Source organism: Scyliorhinus canicula, chromosome 5 (assembly GCF_902713615.1).
Source record: "Scyliorhinus canicula chromosome 5, sScyCan1.1, whole genome shotgun sequence".
Taxonomy (NCBI): Eukaryota; Metazoa; Chordata; class Chondrichthyes; order Carcharhiniformes; family Scyliorhinidae; genus Scyliorhinus; species Scyliorhinus canicula.
In genome coordinates this window covers 83,042,050-83,062,466 of record NC_052150.1, presented here as the reverse complement: position 1 = coordinate 83,062,466, position 20,417 = coordinate 83,042,050, and the positions used below count along the sequence as shown (strand labels likewise).

Here is a 20,417-nt window from a genome sequence, read left to right as displayed (position 1 = left end):
GTGATAAATAACATAAATCTGAACATCATGTTGTGCTATGCTACTTCAGATAACACAGGCTGCTACTTGATGCAGTCTTAACTAAAGGATGCTCCAGACTCTGAAATGAGTTCAACGTGTTTATTGAACTATTAACACAGTTCTCAAATGAGTTTGACTCTCTGCTAATCTAACTGTAGTAACGTGGTCTAACTGTACCAGCTTGCTCTAAGCCACGTGCTAGGGTGTGATGCTGCTGATCAACCCTGTCTAACGCTCTAGATATCTGTCTGTGGAAAGAGGCAGGGTGTGAGTGCCTCATCTCTTTTATAGTGTTTATGTCATGCCCCCTTGTGGTGATGCCACCTCTGAGTGTCCTGACTGCCCATTTGTTATGTCCTATTCTGAGTGTTCATTGGTTGTATGTTTGCATATCATGACAAAATTCAAACATGTGAGTGAGGGATTTTGAATGTTAAAATATTGAGTTGTCTTTAATAATAAGTAAATCCACCAATTGTTCCGGATAAAAAGAAATTGCTCTATTTTTGAGGATTCAGTGTAAGTTCCCTAGCTTGATGCAACAGCTGGTTGCTAAATAAATGACTGGGGAAGAGTTTGGCAATTATAGGGATAGGTATAGGCAGAGATGATCGTACATTCCAGGGTCATAATGGTTGTTGTGCGACTCAGGCTTGAGAGTAAAGTCACCGTTAGAAGGTAATAAATTGAATGATATAAGGTAGGTTAAATATTACTGAATTTATTTCATTTCCTCTGGAGAATGGGCAGTATGTATTAGATGGGGTGAAATGGATGACGAGATAGACCGCATTCATCATTCATGCAGCAGTTTTTATATTCCCAGATTGTGACTTTCTCCTTTTCCAGAAAGGTTACTAAAAACAAACAGAAAACTGGGAACTGCAATACTTCCAATGCCCAGTCCTTTTCCTTGGATAGTTAAAGACAGAATCTATTGAAAAACATTGCAGAAACTTATCACTTACGATATTGCCCAGTTAAAGAAAAATGACATAAGACCACTTCTAGGGATGTCATAGCCATGAACAGGATAGAATTGCTGACATTCATATGAGCCAAAGTTGAGCTCAAAGTAGGTGTTTAATAAAACTTGTGAAAAGCTCCATTAACGTGACCTAATTATGTAGAATATACAGTACAGAAACGAGCCATTCATCACAACCAGTCCATGCAGTGTTATATTCCACTCGAGCCTCCTCCCCTCTTTACTCATCTAAATCTAACACCATAATTATCTATTCCCTCCTCTCTCAAATGCTTGTTTAGCTTTCCCTTAAATTTATCTATACAATTTGCTTCAACCACTCCCTGTGGTAACAAGTTCCATATTTTCATTATGTTTGGGTAAAGAAGTTTTATTTTCTGAATTCCCTATTGGGTTTCTGAATGACTGTGGTATTTTGATGGCCTCTCGTTATGCTCTTCCCCACAAGAGGTGCCAGATTTTCATCTCCGAGGTAGAAATCGGGAGTATGAAGATTTCCCGATGTCGTAATTCTGCCTTCCACCTGGCAGTGCTGTCTACACTGTCTTCATGGCGGAGAGTCAGGGACTGCTAGAGTTGGTGGCAGGCCAGGGGCAGAGCTAACAGCAGGCCGATGCCAAAGCAATCATGTGAAAAGGCCTCAGTTGCTAAGACATCTACTTAGTTTTAGAGATGAGTGTGAGGCCCCCTCCACCCTCACCCCCTCATCGTTATTCCTTCCCCATACCCTTCACCCCCCATAATCCACTTACTCCCACAGGTCCCTATTCCCTCACCCCATACCTCCTCAAACTCCACCCCTCACCTCAAATATACATCTCACCCCACCATACCCACCAACCTAGTCACTTAGTATTCACTATAAACAGAAAACCAAGCATTGTAACACTTAGACGTCTCTTAAAAATAGACAGAATAAACAGACATTATTTGAAAATCTAGTTAAAAAACAAAATCCACTTAAAAGCTCATAAATCAATCCAACCAAACAAGATCACATTTCATTCGACATCCGTTTCAACACCCCTGCTGAGCAGAATCCATCGGTGCGTTTGGAAGTCAGCCAAGGATTCATAATGAAGTTCTACTACACAATTCTATAAATATCCCCTGCTGAGCAGGAATCACGGGATGAATCATTTGAGATGCTGGAATTCTGCCCTCCAAGTTATAAAATTGCTGCGGTAGAGGCATTATAGGGAAGACAGCCACCCCTACTGTCATTAATACCTGGAGGCAGGATTCCTACCTCAGGAACAGGAGGTCCCACCTCAGAGAGCTGCTGGCAGCTTTTCAGACTTTCGGGAGAGGCATGCAGCATTGCATTAGAATTTGAGTAAGCGTGTGGAGCTCTTTCCAGATACCAAGCTCATATGCTCTGTGAAGCGTGGCCAGGGGTGGGGTTGGCTGTCGCTTGACAGGTCAATGTGTCAGGGATATCGGAAGAGGGGGTGGAAATGTAAAACCTTGGAGGACCTCCAATGGAACCAGGACAGTAATTAAGGAGGGGCCACCTTGTGCTTGCCTCCAACCCGTGTAGGGAGATGACCTGTGTTGGCTGCTTGGCCAAGAATAATGATCTTATTTGGGAATTAATTTTTCACTTGAGGGCATCCAACGGTTCCTTGGAACTGAGCTAAACTGCAAAGGATAAAATCAAAGCAGTGGGGACATAATAAAAGTAATAATTTTTATTGTACAAGTAGGCTTACATTAACACTGCAATGATGTTACTGTGAACAGTGTCTCGTTGCCACATTCCGGCACCTGTTCGGGTACACAGAGGGAGAATTCAGAATGTCCAAATTACCTAATAGCACATCTTTCAGGACTTGTGGGAGGAAACCGGAGCACCCGGAGGAAACCCACGTTGACACGGGGAGAACGTGTAGACTCCGCACAGACAGTGACCCAAGCCGGGAATCGAACCTGGGACCCTGGAGCTATGAAGCAACAGTGCTAACTACTGTGCTGCCCTGGTCTATGCATTTCATATGAATAGACCAGGATTTTATCATTGCACAATTCAGAATAGCACATTATTCAGGATAATGTAGTCTACTACATTTGAACATATTTCTACTTTCACAATTCTTTTTCTTTAAATATTTTCATTAAGGCATTTATATATATATACGGGAAACCCAAGCAAAACCAAAAAAAGAGAAGAAACAGGAAGTGGCATAACAAATAAATAACACCCGACTGCCCCATCCTCTCTGCTGTTCCCCTCCACACACCCTGCCTCCCCATCTTTACCACCGATAACCCACCTCCCTTCCCCTCCCTCTCCCCCACTGCTGACATCTCAACTATCCTTGAAGAAGTCAATAAACGGCTTCCAACAGACCCTTTCAAGGCAAACTTGGTTTTTTTCCAGCTTAAAGAATTCCGGCAGGTCGCTCACCCACACCCCTCGTCTTCGGCGGCTCCGAGTCCCCCCATTCCGGCACAATCCGTCTCTGGGTTACCAGGGAGGCAAAGGCAAAGACGTCAGCCTCTCTCGCCCCCTGGACTCCCGGGTCTTCCGACACCCGAAAATTGCCACCTCTTGACTTGGGGCAACCTTCACCTTCAGTACCTTTGACATAATACCAGCGAATCCCTGCCGGGATGGTTCTTTCCTCTTTCAAAACAAAGCCCTATCGTCACTCACTGTACAAAAGATATTTAGGATCCAGTATTTCATTATGACATATAAAATAGTCAAAACATTTTGAACTTAACTAAAAACTTAAAATGTTAGATAAACTCAGCAGGTCTGGCAGCATCAGTGGGAGAAACAGAGTTAACAGGCGGGATTCTCCATCCCGGAACGTCCGGAATGTGTTCCCCGATGGGACGCAGAATCGGGCACCGGGGCAAAATCGGCGTCGGTGCCTGACACACCCCCCCACTGGCGGAATGAATGAGGTCCATGATGCATGTCAATGGGGTGCATGTAAATAAATGCAAGTGGGTCTTAAGGACCCATTTGCATCTGTTTAGTGGGCCCAGCCCTATTCTCCGCGCTGCTGTGATTGTCCAGTTCCCGTGGCCAGGAATTACGTGAGTGAGGATCACTTGTATTTCTGCAAGTGTGGCCCTAACAAGGTGGACCTCACGATGGGCCAAGTGGGCCACCGTTGCCCCTTGGCCCACTGCAAGATCCAGCACGCCAGGGCCATGCTCATTGAGACAATCTGAGCCCATCTGAGTGCCCAATGTTTGTAAACATTGACCACATCAAAGAGAGGTACGTGCAGTGAAATCACACACTTGAGTGATTGGAATGCACACATTTCTTTGAGATGGTCAATGTTTACAAACATTGGGGTTTAACTGCTTAGGCCACTTGAAGCCTGAAGGGATATGAATGGATCAAAGCTGCAGATGGTTTGTACAAGCTGTCAATCACAGACCACTATTTGAAAGCTATGAAAGGCTTGCAGATGATGGATCTGTGAGAAGCAGATGCAAGCGCAGCTGCTCTCCTTCGAGGAATGGACACGTGGAGCTTCAAGTGTTTTTGGATGGAAACCTCAAGATGACCCCTCCCCTGCCCTCCTAATGGTGAACTTGATTTTCTCTAAGTGCAGGAACTCTGCCAAATCATTCACCCGCACCCTTGCATCTGGTGACTCCGAGTCCCGCCAGCCCAACAAAATCCATCTCTGGACTTTCAGGGCTGCAAAGGCCAGTACATCGGCCTCTCCCTCCCCACCAGCATTCCCGGATCTTCTGACATTCCGAATACTGCTACCTCCAGACTCGGAGCTACTGACACCCCTCAATATCTTCGACATTATATCTGGGAATCCTGTCCAAGACCCCCTCAACCTTGGACACGCCCATAACATGTGACATGGTTCGCAGGCTTCCCCACACACCGCCAACACCTACCCTCCACCCCTGGAAAGAACTGACTCTTCCTGGACACCGTCATGTGGGCCCTGTGCTCGCTTTAAATTGGATGAGACTTAGTCTTGCGCATGACGAGGAAACATTAGCCCTCTGCAAAGCCTCACTCCATACTCCAGCTCCCAGTGCCCCACCCAGCTCCTCCTCCCACTTACGCCTAACGTCCTCCACCTCTCTCTCTTCAACAGCTCCCCATATATCTCTCAGACCTTGCCCTATCCTATTTCCTCTTCTGACAGGAGTTTATCCTGCAGCACTGGGGGTGGCAGCGTCAGAAGCAAAGGCACCTCCTTCCTCTTGAAGTCCCTAAGCTGCAGATATCTGAACCCATTCCCCTTCAGCAACTGATATGTCCCTTCCACTGCTCCAGTTGTGCAAGCTTCCCTCCAACAAACAAATCCCTAAAGTATTCTATCCCCACCTGCTGCCATCCCGGATACAGCCAGGGGAAACCTATGATTGTCGCAAATTGTCACCCACAGGGACATATCTTCCATTCTAAAATGCTGCCGGCACTGGCATCCTCAATGTTATTACCACCACCGGGATCATGGAGTACCTGGCTGGTGAGAATAGAGAGGCACCAGCAATAGTGTCCTCAAACTGGTCCCTTTACACAATTCCGTCTCCATCTGCCCCTACACCGACCGCTCCTCCACCACTCATTTCCTAACCATTGCAATCTTTGCTGCTCAATAATCAATTTGCAAGTTCAGCAATGCTAACCCCCCCCCCCACCCACCCCTCCCCCCTCGCCGATCCCCCTCCAAGAACACCCCCCAGTAAACACCCCTAATCGAGCAGGAGCCACCAAATCTGCGACCACTCACTCCATGGCCCCACTAGAGGTCTCCTGTCAATCATTTCGTAATGTGTATGCCCACAAATTTCTGGTACCATCCTCATTAAATATTCCTGCACCCTCTTCAATGCCTCAATATACTTTTAATAGTATGGTGACCAGAACTGCACACAGTACTGGAAATGTGATCTAACCAAGGCTCAATACAGGCTTAGCAGTACTGACCTGTTTTCAGTTCTATCCTCATCGGGAATTAAGCCCTGTTCTTGGTTTGCTTTCTTTTGGCTATCCTCTGATTCAACTTCCAACGATTGATGTATTTGTACTCTGAGGTCCTTTAGCCCACCTCGACTTGAACCTTCTCAGCAATACATCGTCTCCCTATTCTTCTGAGCAAAACATACTACCTTACAGTATCTGTGTTGAACTTAATTTAATAGAATTATCATAGAATTTACAGTGCAGAAGGAGGCCATTCGGCCCATCGGGTCTGCACCGGCTCCTGGAAAGAGCACCCTGCCCAAGGTTAACACCTCCACCCTATCCCCATAACCCAGTAACCCCACCCAACATTAAGAGCAATTTTGGACACTAAGGGCAATTTATCATGGCCAATCCACCTAACCTGCACATCTTTGGATTGTGGGAGGAAACCGGAGCACCCGGAGGAAACCCACGCAGACACGGGGAGGATGTGCAGACTCCGCACAGACAGTGACCCAAGCCGGAATCGAACCTGGGACCCTGGAGCTGTGAAGCCATTGTGCTATCCACAATGCTACCGTGCTGCCCTAATTTGCCAATTATTTGCCCATTATGCAAACAATGAACTTATTTAGCTGGAGGTTTGAGGGTTATGATATCATCCTGGGGTCCATTCAGATTCATGAGGCTGAGCCCAAGCAGTATGCAGTTATTTCAGTGAGCTATTACATGAGCACAGTGCAGCCTTAATGTAAGAAACACCTTTCAGCACAGCAGCTATCTGTTACCAGAATGCAGCATACATGAGCAGCGTCATTCAGCGACCCCATTGCACCCGGCACGGATATGGGTGCAACGGGTGAATCGTGCGAGAGCCCCAAATTGGGCTCTGCGCCGGCCAATTGAGAGTCACCCGACTCGCTGATTTAAATACTCGGACTGATTTAGTACTGAGCCACACAAACGTGAACCAGACGTAATGGCACATTGGAGGGTCCTGCCGACCATTGGAGACCTCTGCGTGGCACTACTCCAGCACCTGGGCATCTTGACATTGCCAGCCTAACACCCTGGCAGTGCCATGATGCGCAGGTGCTTTGGTGCCAGGTTGGCACTGCCAGGGGTTGGGCCTGGGCTGGCCATGCCACTTGTAGGAGACGTTGTGGAGGTTCCCAAGGGCCTCAGCAAATTGGTGAGGTGAGAGGGGGGAATTGATAAAGCGAGGGAGGGGGCTGAAGGGGGTGGGGCAAAGAGAGATCGGGGTTGCTGGTCAAGATGACATTCCGATCTGCGAACAGCCATTCCTGCTGCCGTGATCGCTATGGTGTCCCGACGCCGGTCCGCCGATTCTCCAGAGAGCGGAGAATCTGCGCCATTAGCGCCGGCGCGGCACCAGTCGGGGGCCGCGCAATTCTCGGCCCAGGATGGGCCAAGCAGCCACGCCAAAAAACCCAACTCCCGCCGGCGCCGTTCACACCTGCTCTTAGCTGACAGGACCTCAGCGTGGATATATCCGGGGCAGCCTGGTGGGGAGGGGGTGGGGGGTGGAGGGGAGCCCGCTGTGGCCTGGCCCGCGATCGGGGCCTACCAAACGGTGGCCGGCCTCTCGGGCTGGGGGGCTCTTTTGTTCTGCGCTTCCCCCTGAAGCCCTACGCCATGTTGCATCGGGGCCAGCACGGAGAAAGAAGCCACCGCACATGCACGGCAATCGCGCTGGTCCCACTGCGCATGCGTGGACCCCACGGCGCCCATCTGATGGCAGGATCTGCAGTTGGAGCGGTGTGGGTCACTCCCGTTCCTTGATGGCCCTCTGTAGCGGTCAGAATTTCTGCTCCTGAGGGAATGTTGACACCGTTTAGAAGTGCGACGGTGTTTACGACGGCATCAACATTTAGCCTCAGGATCACAGAATCCCGCGCATAATCTTATAGCCCAGGTATTTGACCACAAAGGTTAGTAAGTTGTACTTTATACCTGTTGCATTGAATGCTATTTACAGTTCAAATTTTTATTTATCCTTAGCAGCCAGGTCCTGCAATGAGAACGTATCAGAACAGTAAGGCAAGAGTCACCATGAGCCCTGGTTTTACCCCACAGTGGAACAACAACCAGTCTGCCTGGAACAGTTACACCTACCCTAGGGCTAACGTTCATTATCAGTCGCATGGCAGTTACAGCTACTGCCCTGGACATCCTGCCGTAAGTAGACCCATTGGGAAATGTCTTATTATCAGTAACTGAGTGCTTTCTTTCTGTGACTAAAATACAGGCTTGGAAATAAAGGAAAGAAATGCATTGGCTTTTCTTTGCTGGCAAAGACTAAAGGAAGGACAGTTTGGATAATAATGGATAGTGCTCCATTGAATTAGAGTGTGGTACAGTGGAGTAATGTAATAGAGGAACATTGATTCTATACCTATAATCTTGAGAAATCAGGTTAAAAGCAATAGAGCAAAAGGTTCACCACTAGATGCTGCTACTCTTCTTTGTGAGTGATATTGCTTTTGGCATTTTGGAGAATTCCCAGCTCCTGATTAACTGTTTCTCTATAGCTTTATGTTTTGCGATGCATACCGTCAAACTTTAAATTCCTCTGTTACCTTTGAGCCTTAACAATTAAAGAGTGTCCTGGAGAGATCTAATTGACCAAGTTGTATTGAAATTGTAGCTGTTAATACAAAGAATATGTTACTAACTTCTTGACAATTAGTGGCAGAAATTGCTTGACATTGAACAAAGAAACATTGGCAGCTGCACTTACTAATGTGTAAATAGATACTGGTCCAATAATATGGTTAATTAAGTTATACATTTTATTTATTGCATAGTAGATTTGCATTTTTGCATGAGAGCTAAAATTACTTCTGAGCCTGTGTTTGAAATCATGCCACAACTTGCGAAACCAATTGGACCAACCTGTATAGGAAATGTGTTGCATTCTGGACCAAATTATGATGACGTTAAAGGGATCATCATGCATTGGGAGTTGTGGAAAATTTGGGGACAGAAGTATAAAGGAACTCCCCATCATCTTTCCAGGGGCTTTCACATGAAAATGCTTAGCCCTTGGGCTTTTAATCGTTTTTTGTGTTACTGCTGTTGGAAATATTTCTAAACACATATTTTGTCAATTTTTCAATGCCATTTGACAATCTAGTAAATCTATCACGGCAATGGTCATGATGAGTTGAATTTTCGAGTGTGTGAAGCATATGGCCTCATGTTCATGCTTTTGAACAAAAGATGTGTGTGTGTGTGAACATGCTTAAAGACCGTGAAGTAAATGTTTTTTGGTTGATCCTTGAAAAATATAATTCTTACTCACTGTGATAGATAAATAAAGAGAAGATTCCTTCATATACCATAGCTACAGAACTATTTGCACGTAACAGTATAAGGGGAGCTTCTAAAGTGGCAACAAAAAAATCCTTCCCTGTCTCTGTGACCTCCTATAATCTTCCAACCCTGAAAAATCTCTGAGCATTTTGTGTTTCATCACTTCACCATTAGCCTTCAGATGACTAGGTTTTAAGATCTGGGATTACCTTCCTAAACTCCTTTGTCTCTCTGCACTTCTCTCTGCTCCTTTAAAATGCTCCTTAAACCCTTCCACATTGGCCATGTTTTTCATTTCCTGCTCAGATATCTGAAGTGGCAAAGTGGCAAATTTTGTTTGATAATGTTCCTGTAAAGTATCTTGGGATGTTTTATGACAATAAAAGCACTTTATGAATATAGGTCGTTGTTGTGTTTATGGCTGCCTTTAATGTAAGAAAAGGTCCAATGACACTTCGTAGATGTGTAGTCAGACAAAGGTTGATGCTTAGCCAAGAAACGAAACATCAGGAGGGATGATTAACAGCTTGTCCGAAAAAGGTGGGTGATATTGGAATCTTAATATGGATAATCATTTTTCCCTCAACACTCATTCTACTATTACACCTCTGGCACAATTCACCTCCGAACCCTTTTCTCCATTATCCAGCTGATTGGAGATGCCCTTTTGTGGGTCCTCTCTCATCATTCTACTCATAGCCAGAGCATCCCTGCAATGGCAGAATTTTAAAGTGAGGTGGTGCCACAGATATATTTGGGAAGGGATTTTAGTTTCAGGCCTGGGTGGCTGAAAGCCGGACTGCCAATCATGGGGCAATGGAATTGGGGGATGCAGGAGAAACCAGACTTGGAGGAACAGTGTTCCTGGATGGGTGCAGGTTGAGAGAAGCTTTTAGAGGCAGGGAAACAGGAGGTGGGGACATGAATATGATGATGAGAATTTTCTATTTCACATGCAGAACCCAATGTAGAAGAATGGGACATGATCCGGGTTAGGATTCAAGCCGTGGATCTTTGGATGAGTTCAAGTTTATAAAGGATGGAAAAAATGGGAAGCTGGCTGGGAGACCATTAGAATGGTTGCGTCTGCAGATAACAAAAGCATGGATCAGAATTTTACCATGAAACGAGCTGAGGCAGAAGTGGAGATTATGGTTTTATGAGGGATGAAGTAGGTGTTCTTGGTAATGGAGTGAATATTAGGCCAGAAGTTCAACTCAGTGTCAAGTTGAACGTTCAGTTTATGAACACTTATGTTCAACCTGAGAATGTGATTGTCTAGGAGGGTAGAATCAGTGGTGAGGGAACAGAGCTTGTGAGGAGGGCCATAGACGTGGCTTCATTCTTCCCAATGAAATTACAGCTCAGCCAGGACTATCATAATAATATTTATTAGTGTCACAAGTAAGCTTACATTAACACAGCAATGAAGTTAATGTGATGATTCCCTAGTCGTCACATTCCGGCGCCTGTTCGGGTACACTGAGGGAGAATTCAGAATGTCCAATTCACCTAACAAGCATGACTTTTGGGACTTGTGGGAGGAAACCGGAGCACCCGGAGGAAACCCACGCAGGCACATGGAGAACGTGCAGATTTCACACAGATAGTGACTCAAGCCGGGAATCGAACCTGGGACCCTGGCGCTGTGAGGCAACAGTGTTAACCACTGTGCTACCGTGTCACCTATAGACAAACAGGCTGACAGGTATTGGAAGTGTTGTGAGTTCTGGTGGGTGACACAACATGAAGCTAGAACCAAATAGGGTGTAGACAATAAAGATATATAAGATTAGGATGGACCCTTGGGGGATTCCATGGCTAACAGTTTGAGTGTCAAGAGAGAAGCCACTACAACCTCTCGGGGTATTACTGGGCGGCCAACGTGTCGATGGTGCGTAAGTGGGTGATGGAGGGGGAGGGGGCAGCATGGAAATGGATGGAGAGAGCGTCCTGTGGGGATACAAGCCTGGGGGCCCTGGTAACGGCGCCGTGGCCGCTCCCTCCCACGAGGTATACCATGAGTCCGGTGGTGGCGGCTACCCTCAAGATTTGGGGGCAGTGGAGGCGACATAGGGGAGAAGTGGGGGGCTCGATGGAGGCTCCGTTAAGGGGGAACCATAGGTTTGTCCCGGGGAACATGGATGGGGGATTTCGGGGATGGTATAGAGCGGGCATTAGACAGCTGAAGGACCTGTTTATCGACGGAAGGTTTGCGAGCCTGGGGGAGTTGGAAGAGAAATTTGGGCTCCCGCCGGGAAACATGTTTAGATATCTGCAGGTAAAGGCATTTGCTAGACGGCAGGTGGAGGGATTCCCTGCGCTCCCCGCGAAGGGGGGTGAGTGACAGGGTGCTCTCGGGGGTCTGGGTCGGGGAGGGGAAGATATCCGATATCTACAAGCTTATGCAGGAGAAGGAAGAGGCGTCAGTAGAGGAGCTGAAAACGAAGTGGGAGGGGGAACTGGGGGAACAGATCGAAGACGGGACATGGGCTGATGCCCTGGAGAGGGTAAATTCTTCCTCCTCGTGTGCATGGCTTAGCCTCATCCAATTCAAGGTGCTGCATAGGGCCCACATGACTGGGACGAGGATGAATAGGTTCTTTGGGGGTGAAGATAGGTGTGCCAGGTGCTCGGGGAGTCCAGCGAACCATGCCCATATGTTCTGGGCATGCCCGGCATTGGAGGAGTTCTGGAAGGGGGTGGCGAGGACGGTGTCAAGGGTGGTGGGATCCAGGGTCAAGCCAGGATGGGGACTCGCGATCTTTGGGGTTGGGGTAGAGCCGGGAGTGCAGGAGGCGAAAGAGGCCGGTGTGCTGGCCTTTGCGTCCCTAGTAGCCCGGCGAAGGATTTTGCTACAGTGGAAGGACGCGAGGCCCCCAAGCGTGGAGACCTGGATCAATGACATGGCGGGCTTTATTAAGCTTGAGAAGGTTAAATTCGCCCTGAGAGGATCGGTGCAAGGGTTCTTTAAACGGTGGCAACCTTTCCTCGACTTCCTGGCTCAACGATAGGGTACTGGGACAGTAGCAGCAGCAACCCGGGGGGGTGGGGGGGGGGGGGGGGGGCGTTGATTATGTTAGCTTATTTTATTTAAATTTGATTTATCTAATTTTAATTTATGGTTAAGTTCTCTTGTTTGGGGGGGGGGGTGGGGGAATGTGATACATGTGATGTTACGGTATGGGGGGAATTGTGGGTGTTATGGGGCTGTTAGTTGCATATTACTGCTTTTTGCTATACTTTTTGTTATATTTTCTGCAAAAAATTCCAATAAAAAAAAAAAGAGAGAAGCCACTGCAGGAGATGCTCTACCCATGAGTGGATTGATGAGAGAGGACCCTGAGGTGGGCCTCTCCAGTTAGTTGGATGATGGAGAAAAGGATTCGGAGGGGAATTTTGTGGTGAATTGTGCCAGAGGTGGAATAGTAGAATGGTGTGAGTGTTGAAATAACTATTTATTTAATAACTGATCAGGAGAATTCCTGGAATGCCAAGGATGGTAGACACCTCAACCCAGGCCTGTGCATTGTGGATAAAAATAAAATCAGTACAATAGTTTTAGAGGTGGAAGTAGAAACTAACTGAGAGGGGAATGTTTTTGGTACAGCAAACAGGTAGCTGCGTTAAGAAATATAAAGAGCATAATAAACATCTCCTGGTATATTAATTATACATTGGGCATGATTTTTAAAATATATTATTATTGAAAATTTTTGAACATATAAATACAGAAATATAAAACAAATGAACAACTCCAAAGCAATCCCTCGCCCACTGCCCCCCCATCCCACCCCACCAATCTTTAACGGTGACCTGTTCCTTGAAATACATGATGACAGCTGGCTGGCATCTTACATAAAACCTCCCAACTGAACCCCTCAACGCATATTTAATTTTTTTCAAGTTACAAAAATTCCATGAGATCCCCCAGCCACACCAAGGCACTGGTGGAGAAGCTCCACTCCAATAGAACCTGCCTGTGAACAATTAGCGAAGCGAAGACTAAGACATCTGCCACCCAAAACCGTCTGCAGCTCTGGCAGGTAAAACACCACAAAATTCTTCCAGGGCACCAGACTCCAATTCTCTTTGTAAGATCACCGACATGGTTCTGAAGACGTAACCCAGAGGTTCGCTAGCTGAGGGCATGCCCAGATGTTATGAATGTGATTCCTTGGGTCTCCTCCACAATGCTTGCACCTATTCTCTGCCACCTCAAACATTCGACTCAGCCTAAAACTTGTAAAGTGTGCCCGATGTATCACCTTTAATTGTATGTGCCTTTCATATGACAAGATTTCATTCACCCTCCGCAGGGCTTCACACCACACCCCATTCTCCACTACACCCCCCCCCCCCCCCCCCAGTTCTTTCTCCTACTTGGTCTTGATCCCATCCAGCGTCGCTATAGCCTCTGCCAGAATCCTCCCATGAAAAAGGTTGGAAAAGTCCTCCTCACAGGATTCTGAACCTGCACGTATCTGAACACCTCAATCTGCACTAACTCATACTTCTCTGCTAACCCCTCCACACTTGCAAACCTTCCCTCCAGGAATAAATCCCCACATTGTTGGCACCCTCTTATCCTCCCAACCTTTAAACCTGGCATCCGATCTAGCCAGTTCAAAGACGTGATTATCCCTAATCGGAGTTGCCTTTGACCTCCCCCGCCTTAAAATGCTGACTTAATTGTCTCTATTTTTTTTATGTGGCCGCCCCCACCGGATTCCCTGAAAACCTTCCTGGAGCAAATGGCAGTGGAGCCGTCACCAACACCTGCAGCCCTATCCCCTTACATGACCCAGCCTCCATCCTCACCCAGACTTCCTCCTGTTCCCTGCATCAGCCCAACACCTTCACCGTGTTTGGCACCCTGTGATGGTACATCAGGATTGCAGTGCCTGATCCCCTGACTGCCAGTTCCTCTCTAAGACACTTTTCCAAATCCTTGCCACCTTAGCGTATTGGGAGTGATTTAGCAGCCTCGCCGCCCCGGACTTGGTGTCAGGACTAGGCCATTGAATCTCATAAGATTTGCGACGTTCGAAATGCCTCGTGAGATTTAATGAAATCTCGCGAGTCATCGCAATCAGGATCTCGCCCTCACTGGACGCCATCCAGGCAAGGCTAATTTAAATATGCATTTGTGGGATTTTCCCTGGGTTCTGACCTAACAGCCGTGCCTGGGAGGCCTCCACAGGGCACCACTCAGTACTGGTTTCCACAAACGTGGACCAGTCATAATGATACCTGGGTAGCGACCCCTGTGTGATGGGTACAGGGCAGGGTGGCACTCTGGCACTCCCTCTGGCACCCAGGCACCTAGGCATTCCCTGCCTGGCATCCTAGCTGTGCCACCCTGGGGGAGGAGGGGGCTGAAAAAGGGGGTGTAAAAAGATTGGGGCAGCCAGACAAAATGGCCCCCCAATCTGAGAGGACTCTTCCTGCTGGGTTCGCCAGCAGGAAATGACTAAGTGCGGCCTCGGTGGAGTGAAACTCCTGAGGTTAAAAAAAAATGCGAAGTGCCGATGAATAGTGGGGTGTTTCTCGGCGGGAGGATAGAATCGTTCCACCAGTGAATGGTGCGCCACCGAAAAACACTTGGCTGGGGGACCGGAGAATCCAGCCCAGTGCTGTAAAAAAAAAGACACAGTCAAAATGTCAGTGTATCCAGTGCCGTAACACATTTGTGTGCGTGCTCTGCATGTTGAAGCATGGAGCTGGAAAGATTCCCTCTTGGAGTGATTAGAGAATGGGAATTTCCTTTCAGCTAATATGGTAACATAAAATGATTTACAGTGAGACATTACTTTACACACTTAAATTTATGGCAGATAAATCACTCAGAAGTGAATGGAAGTGACTTAATACTGTACGAGAATGACCTTCAGCAGAATTTGATCCTATCAGAATTGATCAATCTTGTCTTGTGCTGTGTACCTCTGTAAAGCGTGGTTTGATATATCACTCTTTGGTGTGTTTTATTATTTCTTCACCCCTGAAGCTCTGGCGAAGGAACTTGTTTCAGGTCCCACATCAGTGGTGGGTTCCGATAATCACCATTTCAATGTCAAGGATAGGGTGAGAGTACATTTGTGGATATTCAAAAGCAATACAGTCAGCAAATGCACTGAGACATCCTGAGTTGGGTTTATTTTTAAGAACCTCTTGCATCAAAATAGGTCCCATTTTGTCAGCTAAAATAATCAATTGTTGCTTTCAGTTGCAGTTCCTCATGGTAGAAAACAACACGGGTAGTTTAAATACAACTCGAACATGTGGAAAATAATACAAACACAGATTTGCCATCAGTACAACTTAACTTCAGTACTGGGCTGTCAGTTACCCATGGCTAGTCAGATATAATGCTGACGGTTCAGTGTAAACACGCAGTTGGATAGAATGGATTTGGAGACTCCCAATGGTTACAATAGCACATCGGTGGCAATGAAACACAGGGCAAACATTCTGAAATTGTCATCTCATCTCAGTATTAAAGTCAAAGGGATTCTCCTGTGCTTAGTGACCAATTACAATGCTTTTAGACTAATCTGTTAAATACATATAATTAACAGAAAACTCAATAATTGACTAATTGGTTTATCAAGCCAGCTTTTATGGGGATATCATAGTGCTGCACTCTGCACACACATTATTGTAGTGAAGAAGGTTGCTGACAAAATAATTGCTGAAGCACTTGTTTAGCTCATTAAATAGTTAAAAGGGCATGTTGAGAGTTTCATAGAATTTTGCAGTGGGGATAGGGACACATGAACAGCCATTCAGTTCCAAGAACGTGTTCCATCAATATGTTGGATAATGGCTCATCCATATTTCAACCCCTTTTACCTGCATTTTATCCAGATGCCTTGATACTCTCACCTAACAAAAATTGACCAATCTCAGTCCTGACAATTTCAGTTGACTCAACGTTCACAATCTTTTGGATGTGAGAATTCCAGATTTCCACGGCATTTGTGTAATGATAAACTTTCTGATTTAACTGCTAAAGGGTCGACTGCTCATTTTAAAGTGCACTGGATTTTCCCACTAGAGGAAATAGTTTCTCCCTATTTGCAATATCAATCTCTTTATCATTTTAAACACCTCATTTAGAATATGCTCAACCTTCTAAACGTAAGGGAAGGAAGGTATATAAAACACGTCCCCATATTATAACCCTTTAAGGCTGGTATTATACTAGTGAAAGTGCACTGCATCCCCTCCATGGCCAATATATATTTCCTGATGTGCATAGGTGCCCAAAATGGATGCAGTAATCCAAATGGGACTGCAGTAGACAAGGCTTTGTAAAACTGGAACATCACTTTGCCACTTTTTTATTGCAACCACTTTGCGATAAAGGCTAACATTTTAATAGCCCTTTTATCTTCTGCACCCCTGCACTAGTTTTAAGTTACTTGTCTATAAAGATATCAAAATCACTTTGATCCTCCATTGTTCCTAATTTCTCATCATTAAGAAATAAACTTAATAATAAGAAATAATCATAAATAATCTGACTCTCCTCATGTTGAATTTAGTCTGTCATAGCTTTGACCATTCCCTTCGTCTCTTTTTAACTTCCTGCTTCAATCTATTCAACATTTTGAAGGCCAGCAAGACCATTACCATGTGAGATGTGAGCGTGAATTAATATTTAAGAGTTTGCTTGGTGGGGAAGAGACTATGGTGAGACACCTTGTATGTAGCCTATGGGAGGAACAAGATTGGTTTCTCCTTCAATAACCTAATTTTTCATTACCTTCTCAGGTCTTGAACGCAAACAATGAAAAGATTTTCTTGGCTATGTTAGGATCTTATTTCTGTGATCCTTTAAAAACAATTACCTTATCAGAAACCATGCTTGATAGGTTAATTTAAAGATGTAGCTAGTATGGCAGATATAAGAGAGCCAGTAGATGTAATATACTTGGCCTGACGAAAGGTTAATATGAAAGATAAGGGCTCATGGGGTGGGAGTAATACATTAGTAAAGACTGTCACACTGGGCGAGTGCACGGTCAGTTCCAACCCCAGTCCCAACATAAGTGAATTAACCAATAATTTAAGTATTTTCCTGAGGTCTTTAACCCTTAATTGCTCCAATGAGTTACAGGCACCAGATTTATGAGTAAAACAGTAACAATCTGTTTATTAATAACAAGTGTAAACTCTAAACATATAATGGAATAATGGTCTACTAGTCTAACTGTTCCCGAAACCCTGGCCCACCCAGACACACACAAGACAAACATACAGTAAGGGGTTGGGAAAGGATTAAAAAATAACAGGGATTATAAGGGTATGAGAGATTTGAAGATCTTCACTGCTGAGGTTGAGGTCCTTGTCGGTGGTGATCTCAGAATGTGAGGTGCTGCAAACCATCCATGAGTTTGGCTCTTTTAAGGACTACCATCGATTAGAGTTCCCAGAATGTTGGTCCTCCTCTGGGAAATCACCTTCAGACAGGTGGATTCTCCCAAATTGAGACTATGTCCCCACGCCGGTGTAAAAAGGGTGGAGTTTTACTAACGAAATTCCTATGAAAAAGTTGGCCTAATTCAATGCCCTGCAGGGGGCTAGCAGGGACCTGGAGTAAATCTTGCAGCTTTAGCTGCGGATACGGGCCCCCGCACCTCTGGTTTGGAGTCCACGCATGCACATGGCGGCGGCCTCCAGCGGCCGTGCCAAGCTCCATGGCAGACTCGGACCGCAGAGCCAGACAGAAAAATGAGACCCCCACCCCAATCGGCCACGCACCCGGGAATTATCCAAGGGGGATCTAATCTCCGGCCACCTATAGGGACCCCCCCTGGTCTCCAATCCCCCCGCCCCCAACCAGCCACCATTCAAGCATCCCGGCTGGCAATTGGTAGTTAGTTCCACACCGTTGGGAATTCAGCCGGTCGGGAACGGAGGATTGTTGGGCGGGCCTCTGGCAATGGTCCCCTGGCCACGCGGCGTACTCCGCGGTCACGCCGATTTTCTGGTCCCGGAGAATCGCCGGGCCTGATTACGGCATGAAAGTGGATTCTCCGGCCCCGTGCCGGCTGTGATTTCGGCATGGGGCTGCGGAGAATCCAGCCCAGGATATTCAGGTCTGTGCAATTCTATCATGTGACCACCAGATGGACTCTCAGGCTCCCTGAGATATTACTGGAGCTTTATCTCTGAGTGTTTACAGCGGGGGTCGCATCTACTCAGCTGTTCAGATGCTTGCTCATCTCTGTGCAGAGATTCTGGCTGTATCATGAAGAGAGTTCTCAGACTGTGCTTTTCCAAACCATTCGGATAGAGGATTAAACTGTTACAGACCTGGCGGAAAAACCTAAATGCAACCTTCAAACCAGGTTTAAACCAGCCTTCACAGGTCTGGTTACTGCCTGCAGTCTTTTAAATAGTAGTGCCTTCCACAGATCTGGCTGGAAGCCTCTTAATTGCGTGGTAGAGAGAAAGCTGAGAGAGAGTGCCTTAAAGCTGCTTCCTATCTGAAGCACTCACAGAACTGACAAAATGGGACCTGCTTCTCCTGTTCCAGAGGTTTCTGAAAAGCTCCACCAATCCCAAACGGGAATCGGTCAAAGGCCCGGATTGCAAACATGTTTATTGCCTGCTTGCCAAGTCCATCAACATGAAATCAAGGGATATACCACAGACCATACGGGTTTAGAGGGGATCTGCCTGATCAGTCCAAATAGCAGCTTGCAATGGGTGTAAAGTCTGTGATTTTAAAGTCTGCAGGACAGGCATTAAACAAGAATCATGAAACAGACCAGGATTTAACCAATTCTTTACATACCTCCCCCACTAAAAGAGTGAAATGTCATGAACGTTTCATTATGAGGAATGCAAGACACACAACACCCACACATACCTGTCTAAATTAGCTTCATTATACAGCCACTTGCCCGTTTTGACATTAGTAATGATTTAATGTTTAAACACATTGCAAAGTACTTGCAATCACATAATTGATTCCAGCAAATATGGCCGGGATTCTTTCAAATGGCGGCTAAGTGTTATCACCCGCATAAACACGGAGTGTTTTACGCCGGCGTCAACGGGCCTCTTGGCCCTGCGATTCCGTGACCCACAGAGGGGCCAGCACCCGCCGGGGTGCTCCGTGCTGCTCCAGCTGCCTTACGCATCCCTGCACTGCCGGCCATGGGTCCGCGCATGCACGGGGCAGCCGCTTCCGCGCTGGCCCCGCACAACATGGCGGAGCCACACAGCAGGCCAGCGTGAAAGAAGGTTGGCCCCCCCCCTTGATCACGCACGCCCGCCGACCAGTGGCCCCTGATCTCGGGCCTGGCCGTCATGGAGGCCCACCCCAGAGACCGATCCCCCCGCCCCCCCACCAGGACGGCCACTGCAGCCGCAACACCGAGCTCCCGCCGGGTGGAACCATACATGAACCACGCCGGTGGGAATTCGACCGCGGAGAATCGGCGAACGCCGCCGTGTCGACCGCGCGTGTGCGACAGCCGCCAATTCTCCGGTCTCCGGTCCTGGCATCGGACACGATCGCGGGTCTGACCCCAATTCTCCGCCCCCGCGCGGAGCATGATTTTGGTGCAGAGGCTCGGAGAATCCCGGTCTATATATACAGTTTTTACACTGAACAACAGCAATAAAAACTCTGCCAGAAAAATCTTGCGCTCTGGGTTTTAAATGTCTCTGTAAACGCAAATAGTTAGCAGTGTGGGAAAATTCCAGGGATGCTGCAGAATCCTTCTAATTTTGGTGGCGTTTTATGGTGAGCTTGATTTCTGGTGTACTTATACAGTGTGAGACGGAGCAATATTGGATATCTGAATAAATTCATAAATATATTGAAAGTAAGTGATATAAGGGAAATTGGGTTCATTAACACTGAATGCAGACAGGTTGAAATGGACAATAAGGGAATGGCAGACCTCATAAAGATTATGTTGTACCTGTTTTCATGATGGAAGAAGTGGTCACAATTCTGGAAGTACAAAAGAAGCTTGAATTATGTCTGGAGATTAAACTTAGTGACTATAACATAACCTTTCTTAAAAATTGGAGTGACAGAGCATGATCTAATTGAACGATAGAACAAACTTGAGTGGCTGAATAAACTCTTGCTCTTATTGTATGTTTTGTTGCTGCAGCATGAACAGCATGATGTAGGCCTTG

At 46.6% G+C, this 20,417-nt stretch overlaps 1 protein-coding gene across 5 annotated transcripts in view; it reads left to right on the top strand.

The window, feature by feature from the left end:
- Positions 1–20,417, top strand: part of LOC119966096 (RNA-binding motif, single-stranded-interacting protein 3) — a 1,648,548-nt gene that overhangs the window by 676,262 nt on the left and 951,869 nt on the right. For 4 of the 5 annotated variants that reach the window (XM_038797302.1, XM_038797299.1, XM_038797303.1 and 1 more), the window contains exon 4: positions 7,938–8,114. In XM_038797302.1, the coding sequence (XP_038653230.1) occupies positions 7,938–8,114 (177 nt within the window). The remainder of the gene's footprint in view (positions 1–7,937; positions 8,115–20,417) is intronic. The other variant, XM_038797300.1, reaches the window with a different exon arrangement.